At 53.3% G+C, this 24,103-nt stretch overlaps 7 protein-coding genes across 7 annotated transcripts; 6 read left to right on the forward strand and 1 right to left on the reverse strand.

Moving 5' to 3' along the window:
- Window positions 1-142: 142 nt before the first annotated feature.
- CORC01_05215 (FHA domain-containing protein) lies at window positions 143-2,553 on the forward strand (the record flags this gene model as incomplete). The annotated part of the gene is made up of 2 exons (XM_022616859.1): window positions 143-1,357; window positions 1,408-2,553. Coding segments are annotated over 2 exons (2,361 nt in total), but the record flags the coding sequence as incomplete, so codon positions are not given.
- A 1,630-nt stretch (window positions 2,554-4,183) lies between these two features.
- CORC01_05216 (uncharacterized protein) lies at window positions 4,184-4,767 on the forward strand (the record flags this gene model as incomplete). The annotated part of the gene is made up of 2 exons (XM_022616860.1): window positions 4,184-4,205; window positions 4,265-4,767. 2 exons carry the CDS (start codon window positions 4,184-4,186, stop codon window positions 4,765-4,767), a joined length of 525 nt encoding a protein of 174 aa, XP_022476565.1.
- A 1,296-nt stretch (window positions 4,768-6,063) lies between these two features.
- On the forward strand, window positions 6,064-11,044 carry CORC01_05217 (ABC-2 type transporter; the record flags this gene model as incomplete). The annotated part of the gene is made up of 10 exons (XM_022616861.1): window positions 6,064-6,643; window positions 6,720-7,171; window positions 7,237-7,333; window positions 7,395-7,882; window positions 7,964-8,559; window positions 8,611-8,980; window positions 9,044-9,614; window positions 9,682-10,046; window positions 10,108-10,294; window positions 10,350-11,044. The coding sequence occupies 10 exons, from the start codon at window positions 6,064-6,066 to the stop codon at window positions 11,042-11,044; spliced, it is 4,401 nt and encodes a 1,466-aa protein (XP_022476566.1).
- An 855-nt stretch (window positions 11,045-11,899) lies between these two features.
- Window positions 11,900-14,500, forward strand: CORC01_05218 (uncharacterized protein; the record flags this gene model as incomplete). Its single annotated transcript, XM_022616862.1, has 2 exons — window positions 11,900-14,212; window positions 14,276-14,500. The coding sequence occupies 2 exons, from the start codon at window positions 11,900-11,902 to the stop codon at window positions 14,498-14,500; spliced, it is 2,538 nt and encodes an 845-aa protein (XP_022476567.1).
- Window positions 14,501-15,873: 1,373 nt separating this feature from the next.
- CORC01_05219 (dehydroquinase class II) lies at window positions 15,874-16,332 on the forward strand (the record flags this gene model as incomplete). Its single annotated transcript, XM_022616863.1, has 1 exon — window positions 15,874-16,332. The coding sequence occupies one exon, from the start codon at window positions 15,874-15,876 to the stop codon at window positions 16,330-16,332; it is 459 nt and encodes a 152-aa protein (XP_022476568.1).
- Window positions 16,333-18,800: 2,468 nt separating this feature from the next.
- Window positions 18,801-19,659, forward strand: CORC01_05220 (uncharacterized protein; the record flags this gene model as incomplete). The annotated part of the gene is made up of 2 exons (XM_022616864.1): window positions 18,801-19,179; window positions 19,244-19,659. 2 exons carry the CDS (start codon window positions 18,801-18,803, stop codon window positions 19,657-19,659), a joined length of 795 nt encoding a protein of 264 aa, XP_022476569.1.
- A 992-nt stretch (window positions 19,660-20,651) lies between these two features.
- CORC01_05221 (multicopper oxidase) lies at window positions 20,652-22,845 on the reverse strand (the record flags this gene model as incomplete). Its single annotated transcript, XM_022616865.1, has 4 exons — window positions 20,652-21,000; window positions 21,065-21,863; window positions 22,133-22,689; window positions 22,760-22,845. The coding sequence occupies 4 exons, from the start codon at window positions 22,843-22,845 to the stop codon at window positions 20,652-20,654; spliced, it is 1,791 nt and encodes a 596-aa protein (XP_022476570.1).
- Between the last annotated feature and the right edge of the window lie 1,258 nt (window positions 22,846-24,103).

The following is a 24,103-nucleotide window of genomic DNA, read 5'->3' on the forward strand; positions in this document are numbered from 1 at the left end:
TCATTGCTTCCTACCTTACCCTTTGCAGCGACCCCATCGACACCGTCTGACATATCCGCGTTATCTTTCGACGACTGATCTTTGCGATACCCTACGGGCTACTGTACGAATGGTCAAGATAGGAGCCCCCGACGTCACCTAGACCATCCATCAATATCGGTACCCTGCGAGCTGTCATCACCCGCTCCTTCTCGCCACGACTTCTACTGTCCCACGATCCTTACCTGACCACAACGACGCCTTCCTCATGACTGCCGTCGCGAGCCCTCCCAGCTTCCAGCAACTCAATCGACCGGGATGGAATGTTAATGGCGGCCAAAGTCTGAATGCGATGAATCCAGAAGACGTCAGAGGCATGTTCGCCGCGCCTCGGAAGACGCTGCAACGAAGCAACTCTTCCTCCTCGGTCTCGTCTACTTCTTCCAATTCGTCCACCACTACCGTTGCCACCAATGGTTCGCAACCGAATGGCACCCCGGCTTCTACAAACTCGGATATGAGCTCGTGGTCTAGCAGTGCCTCGAGAAAGCGACCACAACCCAAGGGACCATGGCCGCCAGGCAAGCCAGAGGTTCAAGCCGAATTCGGCAGGCCTGTTATGCGAAACGCCATGAACGGCATCAATGGCGGTTCTTCGCTGCAAACGGCTCCGGGCCAACCGCAAATGATGTCGCAGCAAGGACTCGGAGCGAGGCCCATGGGTGATCCGATGCCCAACGGGCAGCCCGTGCTCTATCTCCTGTCGCTCAACGGTACATTTGAACGCAAAACCATATCGGTACCATTCTACCCGGAAAGCCTCCGTATCGGCCGTCAAACCAACCAGAAGACGATCCCGACAGCCACCAACGGCTACTTTGACAGTAAAGTGCTATCAAGGCAGCACGCTGAAATATGGGCAGATCGCACGGGAAAAATTTACATTCGGGACGTCAAATCGTCCAACGGAACGTTTGTCAATGGCACGCGTCTCTCTCAGGAAAATCGCGAATCCGAGCCGCACGAACTACAGACTGGAGACCATCTAGAATTGGGAATCGACATTGTGAGCGAGGATCAAAAGACCGTCGTTCACCACAAGGTTGCCGCAAAAGTCGAACACGCAGGCTTCACGAGTCCCTCGAGCAATGTTATGGACATGAACTTTGGCGATTTGGACCCTGCGAATGGGGGCATGATGATGCCGGCGCCGAGTCCTATCCCTTACCGTGGCAGGACTGGAAGCAATGCATCGATGGCCAGCAACGGCCGCATGATAGCACCCCAGAACATGGCCGGCATGGCGCCTAACGGTGGAGCTGCCCGTGGATTCTTATTAACGCCCATTACCACGGAGCACATCGTCAAGAGACTTCATGTGAGTGCCTCATTCCCTTGACTTGTTTCACGGAGCTAACTCGGTTGCAGAATGAGATGCGAAATGCTCGACTACAGTCTCAAGACCTCTCTCGTACGGGCCAGTTCGTCCATGCTCTCCTGAGCAAAGATGACGTAAAGGATCTCGAGAAACCAGAAGCACCCGAGCCTCCCAAGCAACTCCCAAATGGCAACGCTCTGCCCTTCCGCACTGATGCGAAAACAAGATTTTCGGACCCTCCTGCCCCGCCTCCCCAGCAGCCGCTGCCCGAGAAACCCGATGTGCCTTCGTTGAAACGGGGCACCACTGAGCGACCAAAGCCTAATAGCACCACCTCACCCGTTGGACGCGACAACTTGCATCAGATCATTCAGTTGACCGAAGCTTTGAATAATGCAAAGAAGGAGATGGATACCCAAACTGCCCGTATTAAGGATTTGGAAGACATGCTCCGTAAAGAGCGGGAGGCACGCGAGCTGGCCGAGGATATGGCAAAGATTCTCGAAGATGGTAGCTTGAAGGAGACCAATGGCGCGCCCAAGGAACACGACACCAATGCTCTTCTCGAAGAAGCTTTTGAGCCTCCCCGCGATACTGCCGACAATCAGGATATCGAGATGACGGATGCGGAACCGCTTTCCAAGGAGCCTGCACCAGAGAGCGCCGAGGATATTGCTGCACGTTTCCAGGTCAAGCTCGACACAATGATGTCAGAGGTGACGGACCTAAAGCAACAGATGGAGGCATGGAAGCACAGATGCGAAAAGGCCGAGACGGAGCGTGACGCTGATCGCCAGACCCTGGCTGAAATGGTTGCACAGATTCGCAGGGACGATGAGGCCAGGCAAAACGCTGCTGCTGCTGCGGAGAAGCGCCGTTCTCTGTCCCGTGGACGGCGCGGCCGGAGCGAAGGACCTGCCAACAAGTCAACTTCAGTTGTTCAAATGAACGGATCTGGTAGCTCCACCCCTGCCCCTTCGCAAGCAGAGTCCACCGTGGACGACTTTAGCGACAAGCCTACTTTGTCGCGAGCCAACACTATTACGCCACTTACCATACCCCCGGGCAAGTTGGCAAAGGATCAGGCCATGGTGGCCGGGGTTCCCTATGCTTCCATGCTTGGCGTGGTAATCATAGGCATGGGTCTCATGGCTTACATCAACGGCTGGCAACCCGAGCCGACTCCCCGTCATTGACGGCTGCGTTTGCTGCTGGGCTCATCTCGATTCGATTCTCTAGACAAGCACTTGAACGTTGGCGTTGCACATACTGATGGCGTTTCTTGCATTCACAGCGGTCATTCATCTTTCCACCGACCTCTACCAAGTCGCCTTTTCTTTCCCTTTGTACCTACTATTTTTTCCTTTATTGTATGAACTGCAAAGACGACGACGTTTTCTTTCCCTTTGTCTCTATTCTCACGGGCAATAGGGACGGCTGGAGGGGGCAACAAATGGTTGGAGAAGGCGTTTTGAGTTTTCCTTTTAAAATCTTCTTTTCTGTGGGCTGGGCTCTTCCGGTCGAAGTCAATTCTGATCGCGCGCTGCAAGCACGGTATTTTTTAGTCACTTTGGCCAACCAGGAATGGGAAACGGGATGATGGACGACGATGAACTTTTTCTACCTTTTTTTTTCTTTTCTTACACTCGGCACAAAAGAACTACTCAAATTCGAGATGACAACTTTTTTGCTGCAGAGAGACACATGTGCCAGCAGCTGTAACAGCCCGATGGGGGCACTTGCGGGAGCATCGCTCGATATGCCTGCACGTTTACCACAGGTCTTGCATGTACCCGAAATGCCATGCGGCTTCTGGGCCCCCTTGGCTTGGCGCGCCGTCTACATGAACATGAGGGGGAGGGCTGTAGAGTACTGGCAGTAAGGCAGGGGTGGATTGACGAGATTAATGTTTGCATATCTTTGGCAGGGCGGGAATACAGGGACCTTTTAATCGCCTGCAACTTGTTTCTCGTATTGCAATGTTGCTACCTCTTTATGTAGTTGGCTTCTTAAAACTATCTCGACCCAGTTGTGCCAATTTTAGACTGCGATGACTGACTGGTCTGTTTAAGCTTCCAGGATGGGGAAAGTTTGACGATAAGAAGTGCTCAAACCCGAAAATCCCCATTATGGCCCCTTGGCAGCTCCAGCTACCTCAGAATGAATGACAATAGCAGGAAATCACATCCATTAGTTACGTTAAGATTTAACACAAAGATCCAGGCTCGGGGAGTCGCGACTCCGACTCGTGAAGCTTTGGTCCTTTTCCATTAACCCCTGCAATCAGCGATCTCTAAGCCCTTGGATCCGTATGTCGGATGGCGCATACCTCAAGAGCATTGATCACTGCCCTACGGCAACAAGGCGTCTAGCCCACATTCATTTCCCTGCAGCAACGGTTCGACGAGCAGTGACTGCCAAATGTATGAAGTACCTTTGCGCCAAAAGAATATCTACCTTATCATAGAAACACTGACGAGCGAGCGGTTCCTGATAAGAAGATGCCGTGGAATGCGTCGCTAGCCAAGATCCACACCATTTGTGAAATGAAGCATTCCAGTGCCCATCACCACCACATTTTCCTTCATTCTCCCCGACAACCTGTATATCAGACAAACAATCAACAATATCTGAACAACTTCCCTATCCATCCTATATCGTCCTTGATGATAACGGTACGCCTATTTCCCAACGTAAGCGCTCACTGTGATCCACTCGTCAAGAAACCATAACTTTCGTGCCCCTCATCTGCTGTCCAGCATCGAGATATCCCCCACCCACTACAACCAGCTTACCTAGTCGATATTTGTTATCAATCCGAACGTCATGAATTGGGCGGACCAGTTTGGTAGGCGGAGAGGAGTCCTCCCGGGATGGCTTGAAGTCAAAATTGCTGACTACTGGCAGATGGATCGACCTTCATCCAAGAAGAAGACGGTCCCACAATCGAAAAGGGACACCCAGTGAACCAAGGTAGACACTTGGCTGCAACAAGATCCAACCCTCTTCCGCCTTCTTCTTCTCCTCCTCCTCCGGCACGGTCGACTGATCCCCATGAAAACATTCGCGCCTGGCTCTCCGGCGTCACCATCGACGAGGAGAGCAAATCCCTCGCAGCCGACGTGTTCCACGCGCTGGATAATCGCCAGCACCCAGCGACGCCTCTGGCATCGGGGTACCATCAGCCAGCAGCAGATAAGCAGCAGGCGGCGGAGACCGGGCCGACGGTGAACGTGCACACCATGGGCCCGGGCTTTATTGGGCGGGCGCCAGCGTTTGGGTCGTCCGAGTTCTTTGCCAATATGGTTGTTGTGGCCATCTTGCTGCTGTTTGCGCCTGGGTTTACGCTCTTGGCGGCTGGGGTGTTTTTTACGTCTAGGGTTGCGGAGAGGTGGGCTGGGCAGGATTGAGGAAATGTTGTGAATTGCAAGGGGTGGGGTGGATAATGCTTGAAACGACTTTCGATGGCTTATGATTGTTGAGAAAGGCTGCTATGACGATGGGATGAGGAAAATGTTGTTGCGTTTTCTCGCAAAGTGACGAATCGAGTTTGGTCGATGGATGCGGAACGGACACTGGAGTAGAAAATCCATTTGATAGGTCCGTAGTCGGTAGATAGACCTCAATCTAGAGGAAGTGTAACTTTGCCTTGGTTGAGGCAAGTAAACCAAGCCATGATCCTGGTTACGGTGGTAAAGGATGATCATCCGCAGGAAGGCCCGGGACTGAGCGGCATCGACGCCGGAAAAGTGGACCCAAATCGGAGGTTCAAATGCCGAGAGATGCGTCTCGCCCTCCGGTGCGAGACTCTGTCGACTTAAAGTTCTGCTTCGCGTCACTTGCTTTGTGACTTCCAAATCTTCCACATCTTGCCGCAAGCCATTCAACCTGAACCATGGCATGGCGTATGTCGAGCGATTCCGAGCGTATGACCATATCGGCGTCCGGGGGAAAAGCGCATCTGTCAGCAGTCAAAATCGCGGAAACATTGGAATTCATCCCGTCCCGTCGGGCCAATTTTGACCGCAGCCCACGGTTTGGCCACCTCGCCACGTTGTTATTCTTGTTGAGGCGGTTGAGCCGAGATTTTGGTATACAGAGTTTTTAGAGTGCGTTGCTCTGGCACTGCCTATTACTCACAATAGGGAGAGCGGAACCCGACGCCAGCGGAGCCGGGCAACTGGTGTCCTTACTCGCGGGTATAATTGAGAAGGGATCCATGCTAATTAGTTTGAGAGAAAGTCTTCCGCCGGGGATGATCCATTTTCGCATGGGGTTCGCTGCCCCATAATTGAACCATGTCACGTCTTTTCGGCCACCCGCGGCCGCCCGGTCGGCACGGTCCTGGCAACACGACCACAGTGATGGAGTGAGTTTGCTTCTTCATATAAAGGATGAGCAATACGAAAGTCACGAGGCAGCCTGCCGGCCATACTGTTCCGGAGCCCGGGTCCCTGTCTCCACGCGAGGCGCAATGCGGATTACCGCGGGTGTCCGCGTTTACACAGGCTCGGGCCCAGCGTGCTGGTATAATGCCTCTTATGTATCGAAACCTTGCTCAAGAAATTGGAGAGATGGCACGGTCTGATCGATTAATAGTTCATCTGAAATTCTGTTTACTGCAACTTGACCTTTTCATCCATTGTTTCCGATCATTACATCCAAAATCGTGATCCAGCTTGGTCCCTTCAAGAGCTACCTAAAAAATGACGGCGGACGATGAGGCCGGCAGCGAGATGCTGGTGTCGGCTGACCGATTCTCAGGCTCATCTTCATCCACAGCAGCCGACAACTCCCAGAGAGAAATCGGACAGTTGGCGCGCCGAATTACGAGTATATCACAGGTTCACGATGCCAACGCGCACCACGACGTCTTGAACCCCCCCAAAAACGGCCCCCTGGACCCAAACTCTTCAAATTTTGACAGCGTGGCCTGGGCAAAGGCCTTTATCCACCTCTTTGAGTCGGACCCCAACACGGCGCCCAACAGGCTCGCGGGCGTCGCATTCCGAAACCTCAATGTCTTTGGGTACAGCTCTGGCACACAGTACCAGAAGAGTACAGGGAATATCGCGCTGAGCATGGCCGCCGATCTTGTTGGACTCGCCACGGGGAAGTCAAAAAAGCGCATCGACATTCTGCAAGACTTTGAAGGCCTCGTTGAGCCCGGCGAGATGCTGCTCGTGCTCGGTCCGCCTGGTTCGGGGTGCTCCACTCTCTTGAAGACACTGGCTGGCCAAACCGAAGGGCTGAACGTCGCCCAGGACTCGTACATGAATTTCAGAGGTAAGCCAGAGTTACCAGAGAGGCTCGTCAAACAAAGTAGGTTACACTTGAACTAACCTCATTGGGTGGGGGGCAGGAATCGAACCAAAGCGCATGCATAGATGGTTTCGCGGCGACGTTCTCTACAACGCAGAGGTCGACGTCCACCTGGCGCCGTTGTCGGTCGGCGACACGCTCGAGTTCGCGTCGAGGGCGAGGGTCCCGTCCCGCATCCCGGGTGGGCTCACGGGTCCCGAGTTTGCCCGCATCATGCGCGACGTGATGATGGCGGCGTTTGGCATCTCCCACACCGTCAACACCAAAGTCGGCGATGACTTTGTGCGTGGCGTGTCCGGGGGCGAACGCAAGCGCGTCAGCATCGTCGAGGCCGCGCTGACCGGCGCCAAGTTCCAGTGTTGGGATAACAGCACGCGAGGGCTCGATAGCGGGAATGCGATTGCGTTTTGTCAGAATCTCCGGACGCAGTCGGATTTGATGGAGGTTGCGTCGGCCGTGGCGATTTATCAGGCACCGCAATCTGCCTACGATGTAAGTTCTGCCCCCAACCCCCCGGGAACGGATATAGGAGACGTGTTTGGTTAACGTCTTAATAGCTGTTTGATAAAGTGACGGTGGTGTACGAGGGACGGCAAATCTTCTTTGGCAAGATTGGTGAAGCGAAACGGTATTTCGAGGAGCTGGGTTTCCAGTGTGAGTATATGCCCTGTTGCTGTGACAAGTTGATCATTGTTCTGACTTGCCACACAATTAGGCCCCGAACGGCAAACCGTACCAGACTTCCTTACGTCAATGACATCTCCGAATGAGAGAAAGATCCGACCAGGCCACGAGCACCTCGCTCCTCGGACTCCTGAAGAGTTCGCCGCCAGGTGGAAGGCATCAAAACAGCACGAAAGTCTCATGGCCGACATTGAGACCTACGACATCACCCACGTCCCCGAGGACCGCCTCGAGGCGTTCCAGGACAGCATCAGAGCCGAGAGAAGTTCGTGGCAACGACTCAAGTCGCCGTACATGATTACGTATCCGAGGCAGGTGAAACTCTGTCTGTGGCGTGGATGGAAGCGCCTGATCGCCGACCCCGAGTTCACAATATCTTCCCTCGTGTTCAACATCGTCATCGGACTCATTCTTGGAAGCATGTTTTTCAATCTGAAGAAGGACTCGGATACTTTCTACTACCGTGGCGGTTTGATTTTCTTTGCTCTGTTGTTCAACGCTTTTGCTAGTGAGATGGAGGTAAGTACACTCTCCCCCAGTTGCGACACCATCTTTCTGGCGCTCTCTCACTTTGAGATTTTGAGACTGATCATTACCTAGGTTCTCACGTTGTACACTCAAAGACCGGTCATTGAAAAGCATAATCGATATGCTCTGTATCACCAGTCTGCCGAAGCCATCTCGAGCTACATCATCGAGCTACCATACAAGATCACAAACGTCTTCGTCTTCAACTCGATTCTCTATTTCATGGCCAACTTGAACCGCGAACCTGGACCCTTCTTCTTCTTCTGCCTCGTCTCGTTCCTCGTCCTCCTGGCGATGTCAGGCATCTATCGGACCCTGGCATCTCTCGCACGCACTTCGCATCAAGCCATGGTCCCAGTCGCCCTCATTACCATTGGAGTAACAATGTACGCCGGCTTCACGGTGCCAACGACCTACATGCAGGGGTGGTCGCGCTGGATGGGATACGTTAACCCGCTCTCGTATGCGTTCGAGGCGCTCATGATCAATGAGTTCCATGGTCGCAAGTTCCTATGCGGCAGTCTCGTGCCTTCAGGTCCCGGCTACGATGGTCTGGCTATATCCGGTCGCACCTGTGCCGTTGTGGGTGCCGTACCCGGCTCAGATCAGGTCGATGGTGACCGATATATTGAGCAATCTTTTGACTACTCCAACGGTCACAAATGGAGGTAAGGAGTGCCGCAGCTTTCTCTTCCACAACACTGTCTGACTTGCCCTAGGAACGTCGGCATCTTATGTGCTTACGTTGTGGCGTTCTTGATCACGTACATCGTCACCGCCGAGTTCGCCAAGCCGCCTAAAGGCGAAGGCGAAGTTCTTGTTTTCCGACGCGGCAGAGTACCTCCCGCGATGAAGCAGAAGGCCATGGTCGACGAAGAGAATCAATCCCGCAACGCGACTTTGACCGGGAACGCTTCCACCGTACCGACGGAGAAGCCGTCGGAAAAAAGACCGAGGCCCAGTGAATGTGGCAAGCCAATCTTTCACTGGGAGGATATCTGTTACGATGTCAAGATCAAAGATCAGGACCGACGCATCTTGGACTTTGTCGACGGTTGGGTGCAGCCAGGTGTTATCACAGCTCTCATGGTATGGCTTTTCTTTCCCCATCATTCTTTTAGCACTCGAGTACACTCTAACTCTCAAAATCAGGGCGCTTCTGGTGCCGGAAAGACCACGCTTCTCGACGCTCTCGCTGCCCGTATCACTATGGGTGTGATATCCGGCGATACCATGGTCAACGGCCAACCGACGGACAGATCCTTCCCCAACCGCGTCGGATACGTCCAGCAGCAAGACGTCCACCTCGACACAATGACCGTCCGAGAGGCCCTCGAGTTCAGCGCCCTGTTGCGGCAGAGCGCCGACACCCCTCGCGAGGCCAAGTTGGCCTACATTGACGAAGTGATTGACCTGCTCGACATGAGCGACTTTGTCGACGCCGTCATCGGGGTCCCCGGCCAGGGCCTCAACGTGGAACAACGCAAGCGGCTGACCATTGGCGTCGAGCTCGCGGCCAGGCCGCAGCTGTTGGTGTTCCTCGACGAACCGACCTCGGGTCTCGACTCGCAGACGTCTTGGGCGATTTGCGACCTGATTGAGAAATTGGCAAAGAGCGGCCAGGCGATTCTGTGTACTATCCACCAGCCGTCTGCCATGCTTTTTGCCCGCTTTGACCGGTTGCTTTTGCTGCAGAGTGGGGGGAAGACTGTGTACTTTGGAGGTTAGTTGATGTCCCTTCTGCTTCTTCTTCTCCATCTTGTACATGGTTTTGGCTGACACGTATCCAGATATTGGTGAAAACGCCACAACCATGATTGATTATCTCGAACGCAATGGCGCATCTCCATGCCCCCCTGATGCCAATCCCGCAGAATGGATGTTGAAGGCCACCACCCTGTCCGAGGATGGCCCCAACTGGTATGAGATTTGGCGTTCGTCTCCGGAATACCGCGAGGTGAAGACCGAGCTCGGTCTTCTTCGTCAACAGACTAATGAGAAGCTCGTGACGGAAGCCTCGAACAACGTTGCCACCAACCAAGAGTTTGCCTCGTCGTTCTGGACCCAGTTCCAACACGTCTTTGTCCGCACTGCCAAACACTTTTGGAGGTCTCCTGTGTACACCTGGTCGAAACTCACTCTGACGATTCTCATGGTAAGATAACCTTCGTAAATCGAGCCGGCATGGCATGTGTGCTGACCAGTCTTTGTTCAAGGCCCTCTATATTGGGTTCACATTCAACTCGGAAAACAGCTTGCAAGGCCTGCAGAACCAGGTTTACGCCTTCTTCATGGTCCTCACGACTGTAAACGAGTTCAGCAAGCAGATTATGCCCATGTTCATTCCCCAGAGAGCTCTCTACGAAGTTCGAGAGAGGCCGTCTCGCGTCTACCGATGGAACAGTAAGCAAACCAAAATTGAAGTAGTCTTGTAGTAAGAAGGCTAACCAATCTCAAGCTTACGTCCTGTCCAACATTGCCATCGAAATGATCTGGAACACTCTTGCCTCCGTCATCTACTTTTTCTGCTGGTACTACCCGGTCAAGTTTTTCCGCAACACCACCTCCGAAGACGTCTCGATCCGCGGCTTCACCGTCTTCCTCTTCATCTGGGTCTTCTTCCTCTGGCTCAGCACCTTTTCTCAGCTCGCCATTGTCGCCATCGAGACGGCCGACCTGGCCAGCATCCCGACCAGTCTCTTCTCCATTCTCTGCATGGCCTTCTGCGGCGTCGGCGTCCTCCGCGTCGACTTGCCCTCCATTTGGAGCGATTTCATGTACTGGGTCAGTCCGATGACGTACCTCGCGAGCGGCGCGTTGTCGACCTGTCTCCACGGCGCCAAGGTCACCTGCACAGCCAAGGAGATTGTGTCGGTCCCGGTGCCGTCGTCGAACATGACGTGCGGCGAATTCCTCGGTCCCTTTATCCGGAGCGCGGGCGGGTACCTGGTGAATGCTGCCGCAACGGATACGTGCGGATACTGCCGTATGAATACCACGGACGACTATCTTGCGCGGTACGAGATCAAGTACGATGATCGGTGGAGGAACTTTGGTCTCTTGTGGGTGTACATTGTGTTTAATGTTGCGGCTGCTTGCGGTCTCTACTGGCTTGCTAGGGTGCCCAAGGGACAGGGTGTCAAGCGGAAGTAGATATTATGTGCGGCGTTGGGTTTAATGCGGCGATTTAATTTGTATAATAAGCACCAGGTGGTGTCTTTTCGCAAGGCGAAAAATGTACTCGGATCTAGTAGAAGACTGTATAATCACTAGACTAGGGCCCCTTTGGCGTCTGGGGGTTGCGGATAATGATCTGGAGACGGAGATAAAAAACTAGATTTTATTATTACTCTATAGTGTTCACCTCGAGACTGTTTGTAACATTTTTTTGACAAAGTGCACATTGGAAACCCGCCGCAAGAACGGTAAATTTCAACGAGTTTCCGCAAAGAATGATTAGCTTGCCACGAGTGATGATGAAGACAACTACCAGACGAAAGTAAAGGAAAGCTAGCCACGATCCCAGGACTAGTGTTGAGGCAGTCATGCGGAGGCGAAGTTTCCAATGGCGACTGGAGGCGCAGGGATCCGTGGCGACCGGGTAAGCGCTTTGCCGGCCGTTACGCGGTGGGTCCCCGCCTCGTGAAGAAATCTCCGGGGGCCCCGACTCCGGGGTAAACGGTTGGCGCATTCGGGGCCCCCTTTAACCTCGGCCGCAATTTATGTCGGTTCGCGAGTAGCGAAACACTAGATCTCCCCCCATGTTACACGCGGTTTCTTCCCCATTCAAGCTTGTTGTCAGTTAAAATAAGTTCTTTGGGGTACAGAGAGGATGTGGATACATTACATGTAGTGAACCCATCCCAACCGTGGTCCATTGCTCCATGCCAACCCTGCCCGCTCCAGGCACGCCGAATTCGAGGAATTATCAATCTTGACTGAGTTCGAATTCAGATCTCCAAAAGAACCCTCCCACCCCTCCCAGGGCTGGGAGAAGAGGTCTTCAAGATGATGCCAACTCTACCGCTAGTCGGGCCAGCCGTCACTCCAAGCAAGACTTTCGGCCAACAATCGCCCTCACAAGCCGCATGGCATGGCTTCACCCCCGGCCGACGCAGCTACGCCCCCGACGCCTCCATCGTGCTCGTCGGTATCCGCGGCACAGGCCGATCGACTCTCGCCGTGATCGCGGCCAGCGCGTTGGGGTTCCGCCTACTCGACGCCGACCAGCAGTTCTTCCAGACGACAGGCCTCTCGCGCGCCAGCTACAAGACACAGCACGGCACGGCCGAGTATCGCAGGGAAGAGCTGAAGCTTCTGCACTCCATGCTGTTTGAGAACCCGACAAAGTCCATCATCGCGTGTGGACCGGGAGCCGTGGAGGGGACGGGACAGGCGTGGCTTGCGGAATACGGCCAGACGCACCCCATCATCTACGTCCTGAGAGATGCCGAGGACGTCAAGAAGCATCTCAAGGTGTGGGATACGGAGGCCATCACGCGGCTGTTTCAACTGAGTGGCCCGACGCATCGATCGATATCCAACTTTGAATTTTATAATATTTCCGATACCGTAGGAAAGGCCTTGGGAGAAGTCACCGCCGTTCCCGGCCATCAGTCACCACGGTCTCTTGCGTTGAAGCGGGTGGAGCACGACTTTCTCGGACTCATTGACAGCATCATGGAAAGCGACCGGCAGGGCTCGGAACGGTATCGGGCCACCGAGGGCTCGGCTTCCTTACCCCTGGAGCGCCGGCCATACACCTATTCTCTCAACTTGCCAATGTCTTTGGTGGAGACCGCTGGAGCGGAACTTCGAAATATCACTACGACGGCCGATGTGGCGGAGCTTGTCATACCGGTCCGAGAGCTACAGACATCGGGAGCCGAGTTCGACGATGCAACGGCCAACCGCGTCTGTCGGTTGCTCTATGCCGTCAGGAGGTTCACCCGCCTCCCCATCATACTGAACCTGGAGCTCGAAGCATCGTCTACCGGCATGATGAGCGGCTTCTCGCCAGAATACACCTCGGCGTATTATCTCCATGTCCTGAACCACGGCCTCCGTCTCGCTCCAGACTACCTCTGCGTGGATCTCCGCTGCGACGAAAACGTCATCCGAGATCTCGTGGCAAGTAAAGGGACAACAAAGATCATTGCGCACTATACCTGCAACTCCCTCTCTCCGAGCGGCTGGCGCAACCCAGGCTTGGAGGACAAGATGAGGCTCGCCGAAGACCTTGGCTGCGACGTCGTGCGCATATGCCGCGAGGCGAAGTCAACCAAAGACAACTTTGAGATTCAGCACTTCAAGCATGGCGCCGGCAAGCCCAGGGACGTCACGATCCCGCTCATCGCTTACAACACCGGCCGTCTGGGCCGCATGTCCTGCTTCATGAACCCGACATTCACACCGGTGACGATGAACCTGCTCCGGAGACTGGCACCGGGTGGCTCACCCCACAGCCTCTTGACCATCCAAGAGGCGCAAAAGGCGCTCTACTCTTCCTTCCTCCTCGACCCCATGTACTTTGGCATCTACGGCACAAACGCCGCGACCAGCCTGTCGCCCTGCATGCACAACCCGGCCTTCAAGTTCTGCGGTATGCCGCACGAGTACAAAATCTTCCACCAGCCCACCCTCAACCACCTGCGCACGCTCATTTCCGACGAGAACTTTGGCGGCGCCAGCATCACGGCCCCCTTCAAGAAGGAGGTCTTTGCCCTCGTCGACTTCACGAGCCCCGAGGCCCGGGCCATTGGCGCCGTCAACACGCTGGTGCCGCTGCGCTCCCGCACCATTGAGTCCCTACTCGACCGCAACAGGGCCGGTCCGGTCGTGGCGCTGTACGGCGACAACACCGACTGGATCGGGATACACACCTGCATCCGGTACAACCTGTCTCCCATCAACGGCGTCAAGAGACGGACGACGGCGCTGGTGGTGGGGGCGGGGGGCATGGCGCGCGCGGCCATCTATGGGCTCCTGCGGCTTGGTGTTCGCACCGTGTTCATCCATAATCGGACGACGAGGACGGCGGAGGAGGTGGTGAGGCACTTTAACGGCTATCGGTTCACGAGTGACGGGGCCTCGACGCCGACGGAGGTCAACGCTTCCGAGAAGGCGGATGCTGTGGCTGTGGCGAGCAGTCCGACGATTCGAGTGATGGAGTCCAAAGACGACAAGTGGCCCGACGACGCCGATTTCCCCACCATTGTCGTCTCATGTATTTCCACGCGCGAGATCAACGGGGCGTCGTCGGCCGATACGAGCCTGCCCTCGGGTTGGCTGGCCAGTCCCACAGGCGGAGTGGCCATTGAGGTACTTACTCACGCGCTCCATGCCGCATGTTTTTCAACTGCTGATAAAAAGATCCTTTCTTAGCTATCCTATACGCCTCTCGAGACGCCGCTCCTCAAGCAGATCCGCGGCATGAGCGACCAAGGGTGGATCGCCGTCGACGGTCTCCGTGTTTTGCCGGAACAGGGTAAGAGGCAGTTTGAGCTGTTTACTGCGCGTAAACCTCCGATTGAAATGATGCGTGAGGAGATTGCACGGGCGTATAAGAAGAGACTGGAGGAGGGGGGAAAGATGCCGACTAGAGGGTAGATTGCTTGGCGTACATGTGAGCGTTGGCGTTTCCGTGTTTGAGTATTTTTTGGGTCAGATTTCTGTGCGATTGAGAAGTCCCTATGGCTATGAGTGTATGAAGAGCGTGGATATTCATCAGAAGACGCCGAAAGAGGTGATATTTGCGTAGGAAAGAGGTGTTTGATATCGGAGGCAGTGATTATGCCCACAATCACTGGGGATAGCTGGCTTAATAACAGCAGTAAGGACCTTTACCGTCGCTGCATGTAAGCACACGTCAAGATCTGGCCGATGACACCGAAAAGCAATTGAGACTATGACATCTTGGTAAATCTATCAGTAATTAATCACATTACAGTTTTCCTTCAATCTGCGTAGCATACTTCGGAGCCGGGAGGAAGCGTAGCCAGTTTCTTCTCGTCAATCTCTGGAGACCTGGTCGTATTTGTCGAAATCACCCTATCCTTGGACCTTCACGTACCAGTGCCAAACAAGACGTGCCTCCCACCGGTCTCCCACCTTTTCAAAAATTAGAAACAGAAGCGGCAGTCGGTTTCCACATGGAATTCGATGCCGTCCATCTCGAAGCGCTGCATGATCGTCGCCTTGAGCTTCGTCACAATGCGTCCCGATTTCAACAATCCGTATTTGATGAACAAAGGCATGTTACCCATGTGCAAATCCGAGTAATGACTTCACCAATATGATGGCCATCCTTCTGCCAAGTCTCTCAACTCCAATCTCCCCAGAACTAAGTGATCAGGTGGATTGTTACGAATGGCATCGACGGGACGGGAAGCTGCAGGAAGACTGCGGAGGTCAGGCATACTTTGAACCTGGCAAGTTGCTCTGACTGACATTGGGTTTTCGTAAACTTTGGCTCGAACAGTGCACATCATGTCGTGAGGCAGACCTAAAATGATGCGAGGAGTACATGTACACTTACACTTGTAAGTGACTGGGCGTATGGACAAGGTGTATTAGTAATCTGCCGCGTTTCGCTCTTCGGCACATCCATCCGGCTGATTCGGGGCCATTGGGGCCGCCGAACGGATGAAAACTTTGCCGTGTTGGGGTATGCGGGGGGCCCCGCATCGTTGCTTCCCCGCACCGATGCACGGAGCCACCTGTAAGTTGTGTTTAAATCGGTTCACGCGGAGACGAATTCGACGGGAACTTGGGGAAATTGTTTAACCAGTGTTGGTCACTACCTTCTTACTTGAAATCTTTTGGATCCTGCGACGAGCTGCGTCGCAAAAGTTGACGTCTTCTCTGCATTACGCCGCCAAACAATTCACCTATCTCGCCGCCGCACTTGTCTCGCAATTCAACCTACGAACCATCTGACAACCCTGGCCCTTTACCCCCAGGAGACACCAACCAAACTCACAATGGCAAAGTCGATCCTCCTCATCAACGGCCCGAACCTGAACCTCCTCGGCACCCGCGAGCCGCACATTTACGGCGCAACCACGCTCGCGCAGCTCGAGACGCAATCCAAAGACCACGCGGCGTCCCTGGGCGCAGACCTGCAATCCTTCCAATCCAACATCGAGGGCGCCATCGTCGAGCGCATACACGCCGCGCGGGGCAACGTCGACGTCATCATCATCAACCCGGCCGCCTACACGCACACGAGCGTCGCCATCCGCGACGCGCTGCTGGGCGTCGATATCCCCTTCATCGAGCTGCACATTAGCAACACGCACGCGCGCGAGACGTTTCGGCATCACAGCTACCTGAGCGACAAGGCGGTTGCTGTGATTATGGGGTTCGGGATTCATGGGTATGGGTACGCGATTGATCACGCGGTGAAGAATATCAAGCCAAAGGCATATATAAAGTTTTAATGGATTCCTCTGTTCGATTCCGTCTCTGGTGTAGGGTCAACGTCTCAATTGCGTGCCTGTCTGCATCCGGGTCGAACTGTATGTGGTCCTTCGAGTAGATGATGTGGCCAAGTCAATGCTGTGGCGCTGCTTTCCACTCTGTAAGCTGGAACTCGCAAAAGATCCAACGAAACAGGTAGGCTGCACTGATGCTTTGTGTCGTCGAAGCATGATTCTTGAAAACATTTGCAAAGCAGCTAGTGACAACCCCCCAGTTGATGGTGCCGCCGTAAGTATCGTGCTAGGTCGGCGAAGTGAGAAATATTAGCGGCAAAGATCTTTGCCGCCTTGATTCGGATGAGTGTATATAGCCTGTGGATGAGCAGTATTCTCTATGGTTGAGAGGAAGATGACGAGGTTGCGAGTGATTCATGTCATGCAATTATGTCCAGAAAGAAACAGCCAAGCCATGCTAAATTGAAATAAACATTTACTTGAGATAGATTCCACTATCAAAATTTCTCTTTGGTCATTTAATCCCTGAATACATCTGCTAATTTGCTGCAAAACTTCAGTCTTTCGTCATATCATTTGTCCCGATCGACGCATCTTCCCAGTAAAAAGGCAATGGAGCTACGGCCACAGCATTCTGTCTTCAGTCTTCTGGTCTGAGCTGGTACCCCAAAAGACCGTAGAAGAGATGCCAAGTTTGGTCAAAACAGTATCTATGATCTTTTCCATTGAGTTTATATTTCAAAGTTCCCGCGATCTCGGCTGCAGTTATGCCGTTGAGACTGGAACGATGGCCTTTCGTTCAATAACGCGGCAATCTAGGGGCAACTAAGATGACTGATCAAATTCCGCCGCTCAGATGCCGAAAGCCCTGGACAACTTAACACAGAATCTATAGAGGAATGGGATCCTTGGGAATCCAAAGATGTCAAAGAACCATATTATGCCCATGAACCACGCGCCAGGACTCGTTTGGAGCACTTTTAATTCATTTTTCCTCCTGGTTTGCATCTTGAACGAACTTTCGAGACTCGAGAAAAAAGGGAACGTCCATGACCGGTTTCGAGAGATAATCTGGGTTGTTCAGGACTGGACGAAGCAAAAATTGTCAGACTGTGGAAGCCGGAGTAACGTCGAGACTACACCGCAGGATATAAATCTCCGCCTGGCTTACGCCAGCATCACTGATGTTTTGAGAGCTCAGATACAATGTCTGAATGGTACACAAGATGCATTGAGTGATATTGCTTCTTCGGGGATACTTGAACAGAAGCAAGATCTTCTCCAATTTCTCGACAACACAAGGGCAACCCATACACCTCCAACTTTGCTGATACTTCTCAGTAATCTGGAAAATGCATTGGATTATCAAGTGAATATCCAGGATCATACGGCGGCTTATAAAGCTGTGCAAGGTCTAAGGGCTTCATTGAGTGAGACCATGAAGAGGTTATTCCTCAGAGGTCCAAAGAATCGCGGTAGACGTTGTTGCAGGCGCAAACAGTGGTGGCGAGGTGGTACTGGGCGATGAGGCCGTGGATTGTTGCGCACTCTGTGGCGTGGAATGCCCACGGTAGAGCGAGGCGTTTGGCGATGTCGTTGTATGCATTGGGGGTGCGATCGATGGAATGGCCTAGGCCGATGCCTACGAGTTGGTGGGTTTTCTCGCTTGATGATGACGTCTTTTTTTGAGGTGAGAGAAAGGTTCTGGCAATGATTTCGATGGACTAGATAGGGAGACTGTGAATAATGCTTAGCTCGATGGTGCTTAGTCTCGTGTTCATTGCCCGCGCTGGTCATGAAGCTTCAAGTGATGTGAATGCGTAGGCTCGGGCGGATAAGACGAGCCGCTGTCTAGACAAATAGAGCTGCCCACCGTCACAGCTGCAAAATTTATTGTAATCGGCAGTGCGGAGCAAAAGAATAGCAAGACGGGCCAGCTATTTCAAGATACTCCATTGCCAAAGTCCGAGACTTTCCATCAAGCAGTGGTCATTTTTCCATCGACTTAAACCATCACGCCGATGCCCACGAAAACATGAAAATTGTGGATGCTCCGGAAGACCACGGATGTGTCCAGAGCCCGTGGTCACCCCAAATAATGTTTTCAACCCCGTAATTATTCCACGAGATGGGTTGAGTCATTTGAATCAAACGACGGGTGCGCACGCAGGTGACCAGTTGGAAACAGCAATGTTCTGCCTCAAAGTAATCAACAAACTGGGACCTTTTGCGTGTTGACAATGAGGTTAGGCCGGATGAGCGTTAGCATCAACCGCTGAAAGCTGGGCGCGGGTAAAGCCGGCCGGAGCGGATCGCGGGCTTTTTTCGTGCGGTATGTCAGCTTCTGCACAGCAAGCCCATCTTGCCTCAGTTGACTTCGTAACATTAAGTGTAGATATTTGACCACTAGGCATATTTCACCAAGAACACACCAGAATTGTAGCCGAATAATCTGGTCTTCGCATCTCGACAATATGTTCACTGGGGTGCAGCGCATTGGCGGCTGTCATGCCCTCGCCCTGGCAGCAATCATACCATGTGGCTTACTTGCGAAGCACGCCTGGGATATTTACACGCGCATAAAGTTGGTCCAGAAGCGTCGTGTAGTCACCGCGGGTAGTCTTTCGGAGACCTTTAAACAATCGCATACCCTCGCGGCTCTAGTCAACCCCAGAAGACATGTCTCAATAGCAGATGTGCTGGTCATGGATTTGGACCTGCCCGAGCACGCAGAGGACCTAAGCGACGAGGTCCTGTTGGCGACTTTCGTTCATGGGTTCTTTGCGGGGAAAGTGTTGGCGATCGAGAAATATCTGTTGCAGACAGCGCGGCTGACACTGGTATCGTACGCTGGTAAGTTGCAACAATCAATATGTCTGCTTGGACCGAGGGGAACGAATTTCTGACTAGATGAAAGGCCTAAAATCGATATCAGCATCGAACCAAATATGGAAGTCACACAATCTGTCATGCGAGAAACTCCCACCACTGCACTCTGTAGTGTTTGGCGCGTTCCAAGTCAGTTACGTCAAGCTCGTCAACCCCCAAGAGTCACATGCGGGGCCAGAAACGGAGAGTAGTGTCGACTTTGTCTTTGGGAAGGACAAGAGTCAGTTCGCAGGCGCCCACCGATTCAGTATTGTCCGAAAGTCTGGAGATTCAACAAGAGTCAGAGTTGTTTATGAATCGACGGCTTGTAACCCGACTCGGAACCAGCCTGTGTCCGACCTTCTACACCAGTTTCACAAAATTTATATGATGCTGTTGTTCCGAGAGGGCGTGTCCGAGGTTATGCAGAGACTCGAAAGGAGCATCGGCGACGGTTGCCAATGAGCATATGGGAGGTTGAAAGTCGAGTGAGATTCAAATCGGCAGTGCGAATTGGACAGAAGGATGTTTTCCGTGATGGTTTCCAACACAATGAGGTTTATAGTGTTGGAATCCGCACGGGGTATTGTAATAAGATATCAATCACGACTCAATAAATAGTCTCATCAAGGGTGGTGCAATCGTAAAAGCCGCCGCAATTACCAGTCTTTACGTATGCAAGATCCTGGACGTACTGGGAAAGTCAGACGAAGACAAGGTCGTTAAGTTGTATACCACCTTCGGCATGTCCGATGCCTCATGACACGATGTTGGAACGGGGACCGCAGTTCGGGAGTATTAGTCACTGCCCGGATAAGTCTCTAATTACATAGATCACAGGTTTTCTCCAAGCTCGCCGGGCCATTGTTTAATCACGTTCAATTTGTTTCGTCTCACTTGACACAGCCCGTTTTTCCCACAACTACAAGCACGCCAAGTCTGTTTTTGGCAGAAGTCTCGCCATCGGAGTGGATTAGAATCGTGTGGGACATAGTATTGTCGTCGATCTTTGGGGCCGATAGCCGTAAGGGCGAGTGTCTTGCGGCGTTTTTAGACCTCATGGAGCAGCGTCGAAGATAATAGCATCAAGCCACTTGGCACCTGACTGTCCACTTTCCTATAGATTTTTCTGTGGGTTATCTGATCAAGAGCCTATCTATATAGCACTAATAAATAACGCCAAACGATTACTAGACCATTCGAATCTACAGTAATTGGGGAATCGGAGGCCCCCTTAGGTTTGATGAGACTGGCAATTCGTTTGCATCACAGGGATTGATTTGTATATAATGCATTTGAATTTCTCTAGCCGAATATGCTGACTAAATCGCCCAAATGTAAAATCTATTTACTTCCCCAAATTCCTTCCAATTATCCCAAAAATACACAACAAAGAGAAGTAAAGCTATAACGTACACCCACTCGTACTATAAACAAAAGAATAATATGGCTCAGATTTATTCACCGCTGTCAATGACATCGGGGACGTTGCCCTGGGTCCACTGAGACCAGTCCCTGCACACGTCGTTGACCTTGGAAGGAATTTGAATCTGCCTGACCTTCTGGGGCTGAACCAGCAACTGGGAAAAGAGACCGGCCGAAGCGTGCCAGGCAATGTGGCAGTGGAAGGGCCAGACACCGGGGTTCTCGATGGCGTCGAACTGCATGACCATGTGTCCGCCGGCACGAACCAGCTGGACGTCGCGGCGCTGGGGGTTTCCGGGGTTGGTGATGGTTCCGTCCCAGGTCAGGCCGTCACCCTCGTGGAGGATGTACATGTTGAAGCCGTGGAGATGCATGGGATGGCTATTCTCAAGTCAGTGATGTGCATTCAGGAAAATAAAAGAGGCACTGTGAAGGTTCGACTTACGCTGCAGGGCTGTTGTTGCTGACGACAATGCGAACGCTGCCGTTGGTGGCAAAGTTCTGGACGTTCCAGTCGGGTTCGAACTTCAGGTCACCCTTGTTGGCTTGAAGGAGCGTCGGGTCGTTGAAGTCGCCGCGGAAGTCAACACCACCAAGCGACCACTGAACAATACCAGAGGCGTTGCGGAAAACCTTGATCTCCATGGTCTCGGTGACGGGGACGTTGGCGGGCTTGAGCTGCATGACGGGCTTGGTGAGGGCGAGGTCGTCGTTGGTGCAGGTGCCGGGGTCAGGCACGTTCCAGGCAGTGCTAGTGGGCGCCTTGGTCTCGTCGGCCTGGTCGTAGTAGATGGCGGCGAGGGCGAGGGGCTGGGTGGCGAGACTGCAGCTGGTGATGTTGCTGCGCATCCAGTAGGCGCCCTTGGGGTTGCTGTTATCGGCGTTGGCCTTGACGAGGATGTCGGTTCTCTGTCCGATACCGAGGGTGACGACCTTTGTGTCGTAGGGCTCGACCTCGACAAAGTCGTTGGCGATGACGGTGAGGGTGTGCCCGTCGATGGAGAAGCGCTGAGTGCCCTCGGCACCGGAGTTGATTAGACGGAGGCGGTGGGTCTTTCCGGTCTGGAACTTGAACTTGGAGATACCGGCGTTGTTGGTGCACTTGGTGTTGTCTCCAGCAGCAACAGTGGAGCAGTTGAAGTTACCCTTGCCGTTGATGAGGTTGTTGTCCGAGAATACCAAGCCGCTGCCATTGACCTGCAAGATTTCCTCGATGAGATCGAAGTATTGCTTGTGGTACCAATCTGATAGATGTTAGCGCTATGTTCATCATGGAAATTTGCGTCACTGCCGAGCTATTCAGGTGGTGTCTTCGGCCGTCCGGACAGCCCCACCCCGAAGCCGGGGTTTCGATTGGCTAATGTAACCTGCGCCGAGTACCCACACCTCCGTTGCCGGGAAAGGAACACAGGGCCGGCCGGCTACTGGTAGCGGCATAGCAATTGGCGACCGCCCAAAACGTCCAAGACACCCTCCGATCTGCAGGGCTATTTGTGTGAAGGAATTGACTCACCCGAAATCATGACAGGGCCGAGATCAATCTCGGGCTGAGCCTTAGCCGGGCCGTAGATAACCATGGGTCCGACCAAGCCACCTGCATACTGAGAAGAGTAGTGAGAGTGATACCAGGTGGTTCCGTACAGGGTCGCCTGGAACCTGTAGGTGTAGGTTTTGGCGGGAGCAATCGGGCACTGAGAGATGGCCGGTACACCGTCTTCCCACTGGGTGTTCTGCTGTCTGAATCCATGCCAATGGAGCGAGGTTCCCTCCGGGCCGTCAGTGATGTCGTTGGTGACCTTGACCTCGATCCAGTCACCCCAGTTGGCCTCGATGGTGGGACCGGGGAAGGCGCCGTTCACGAGCAGAACGTTGCGCTCGTAGCCGTCAGGAGCAATGACACCGCGGCTGATGGTGAAGTCGTAGTTGCGGGTAACGCCAGTGTTTGGCCACTGTTTGTAGTAGTTGGTACCGTCGGCGGTAAGCTTGCCCCAGGGCAAACCGTTGGGAAGCGGGTTGTTATTCATAAAGAGTGGCAGCTTGGGAGCATTCAAGGTGCCAAGAGGAGATTTTCTGTATTGGTGTTAGTCAAGACCACGCCCTGTCCAATGTTTCACTGCGTCTTGCTTAGAGGGTGTCATACCCATTGGTCTTGTCTTGGCTCAGAGACGCTTGGATCGAGAACAACCAGCCAAGGAAGCCTCCCTTTGCGCTTTTGATGGCAACCATCTTGGCAGCTAACCTTTTCGGTAAGGTAAGAAACGAATGTGTAAAAGATTGTTGTCAGATGCCTAAGTGAGTGACTGCTGATGAGTTCCAAATGCCAAGAAAGAGGGCGAGCATGTTTGAGCTATATACTTGATGAAGGAGGCTCGAGTATAGTTAGCAAAAGACTAAAAGAGCGACGGACTTCCTTCAACGGCCAGGAGACAAAATCTCAGCAGCGTAAAAAGCCCTGTCGATCGTCGTTGAATCCCCTAGTAGGTACAGTCGGACTCGGGAAGCCTATCCGGGTTGCTATGCTGAGGCTTATGGGCTTAACCCGATCTGCATCAGCACTGCTGCTCCTTGACGGCACCTCTCCGCGCTAGCATCTCACGCATTGTCTAAGAATGGTGCAAGGTACCGACCAGGTCCCTGTTGCTCTAGCATCAACGTTCGACCCCGTGCCGGCAGAGCTGAGGCCGAGACTCTGGTAACTTCTGCATGCCGATGAGCTTAATTGATACGAACTTTTTACCTTGTTTCCAATTATGGACTGCAGGTTCTGAAGGTTCCGGCGTTTTCTTCGTCGGATGATCCTACGAGCCTCACGCACACCCAGAAGTCTGCAGCCCAGCCTCTTGCTTCTCCCGAGTGACTTGAGGGACAGCATCAGTCATCAGCATTCCCGGGCCGCATTCGCTGACCTGACATGTTCAGATAGGAATAGGAGTTCCGCTGAAGAGCTTCAGGTGAGCCACCATTTGGTGGCTAAGCGGGTGTGGCGTGAGCGTTGTCTTGCGGCTGGCTTGGATAGAGTTTTGTGTGGTCAGCTACGTGCCGTATTTTGTGGGCGCACGTATGTTGTTCGCACACGGGCCATTCACATCCATACGGCAACAGATCCTTCCAGACTTCGTCTGACCCAAGGAAGACTCGAGGCTCTCGGCCTGTAGCTCAAAGCCTCGGTGCGAGGTGCCAATGACCGGCAGGCTGCGGAATCGCCCTCCTCGCTGCACATGCAGCTATCAATGGTACAGCAAATTGAGTTTCTCGTACAAACGAAACGCTGGCTGTCGTTCAAGCCGAGGACGAGAACGAGTGGACAGCACCCTGAAACATTTCAACGGAGATCCGGAGGGCCGAGCTAGTTCATAGTGGATAGACCAGAGAGAGCCCGTCTGAAAACATCAGAAAACTGTCATTAACTGGTGGGGAACGCTAGTAGCAAAACCGTGTTTTCTTTCGTACCGAGCGGGCTTCTTCCTCTCCTTGCATCGAAGCT

The sequence above is a fragment of the Colletotrichum orchidophilum genome, assembly GCF_001831195.1.
Source record: "Colletotrichum orchidophilum strain IMI 309357 chromosome Unknown Scaffold_36.1, whole genome shotgun sequence".
NCBI classification, from domain to species: Eukaryota; Fungi; Ascomycota; class Sordariomycetes; order Glomerellales; family Glomerellaceae; genus Colletotrichum; species Colletotrichum orchidophilum.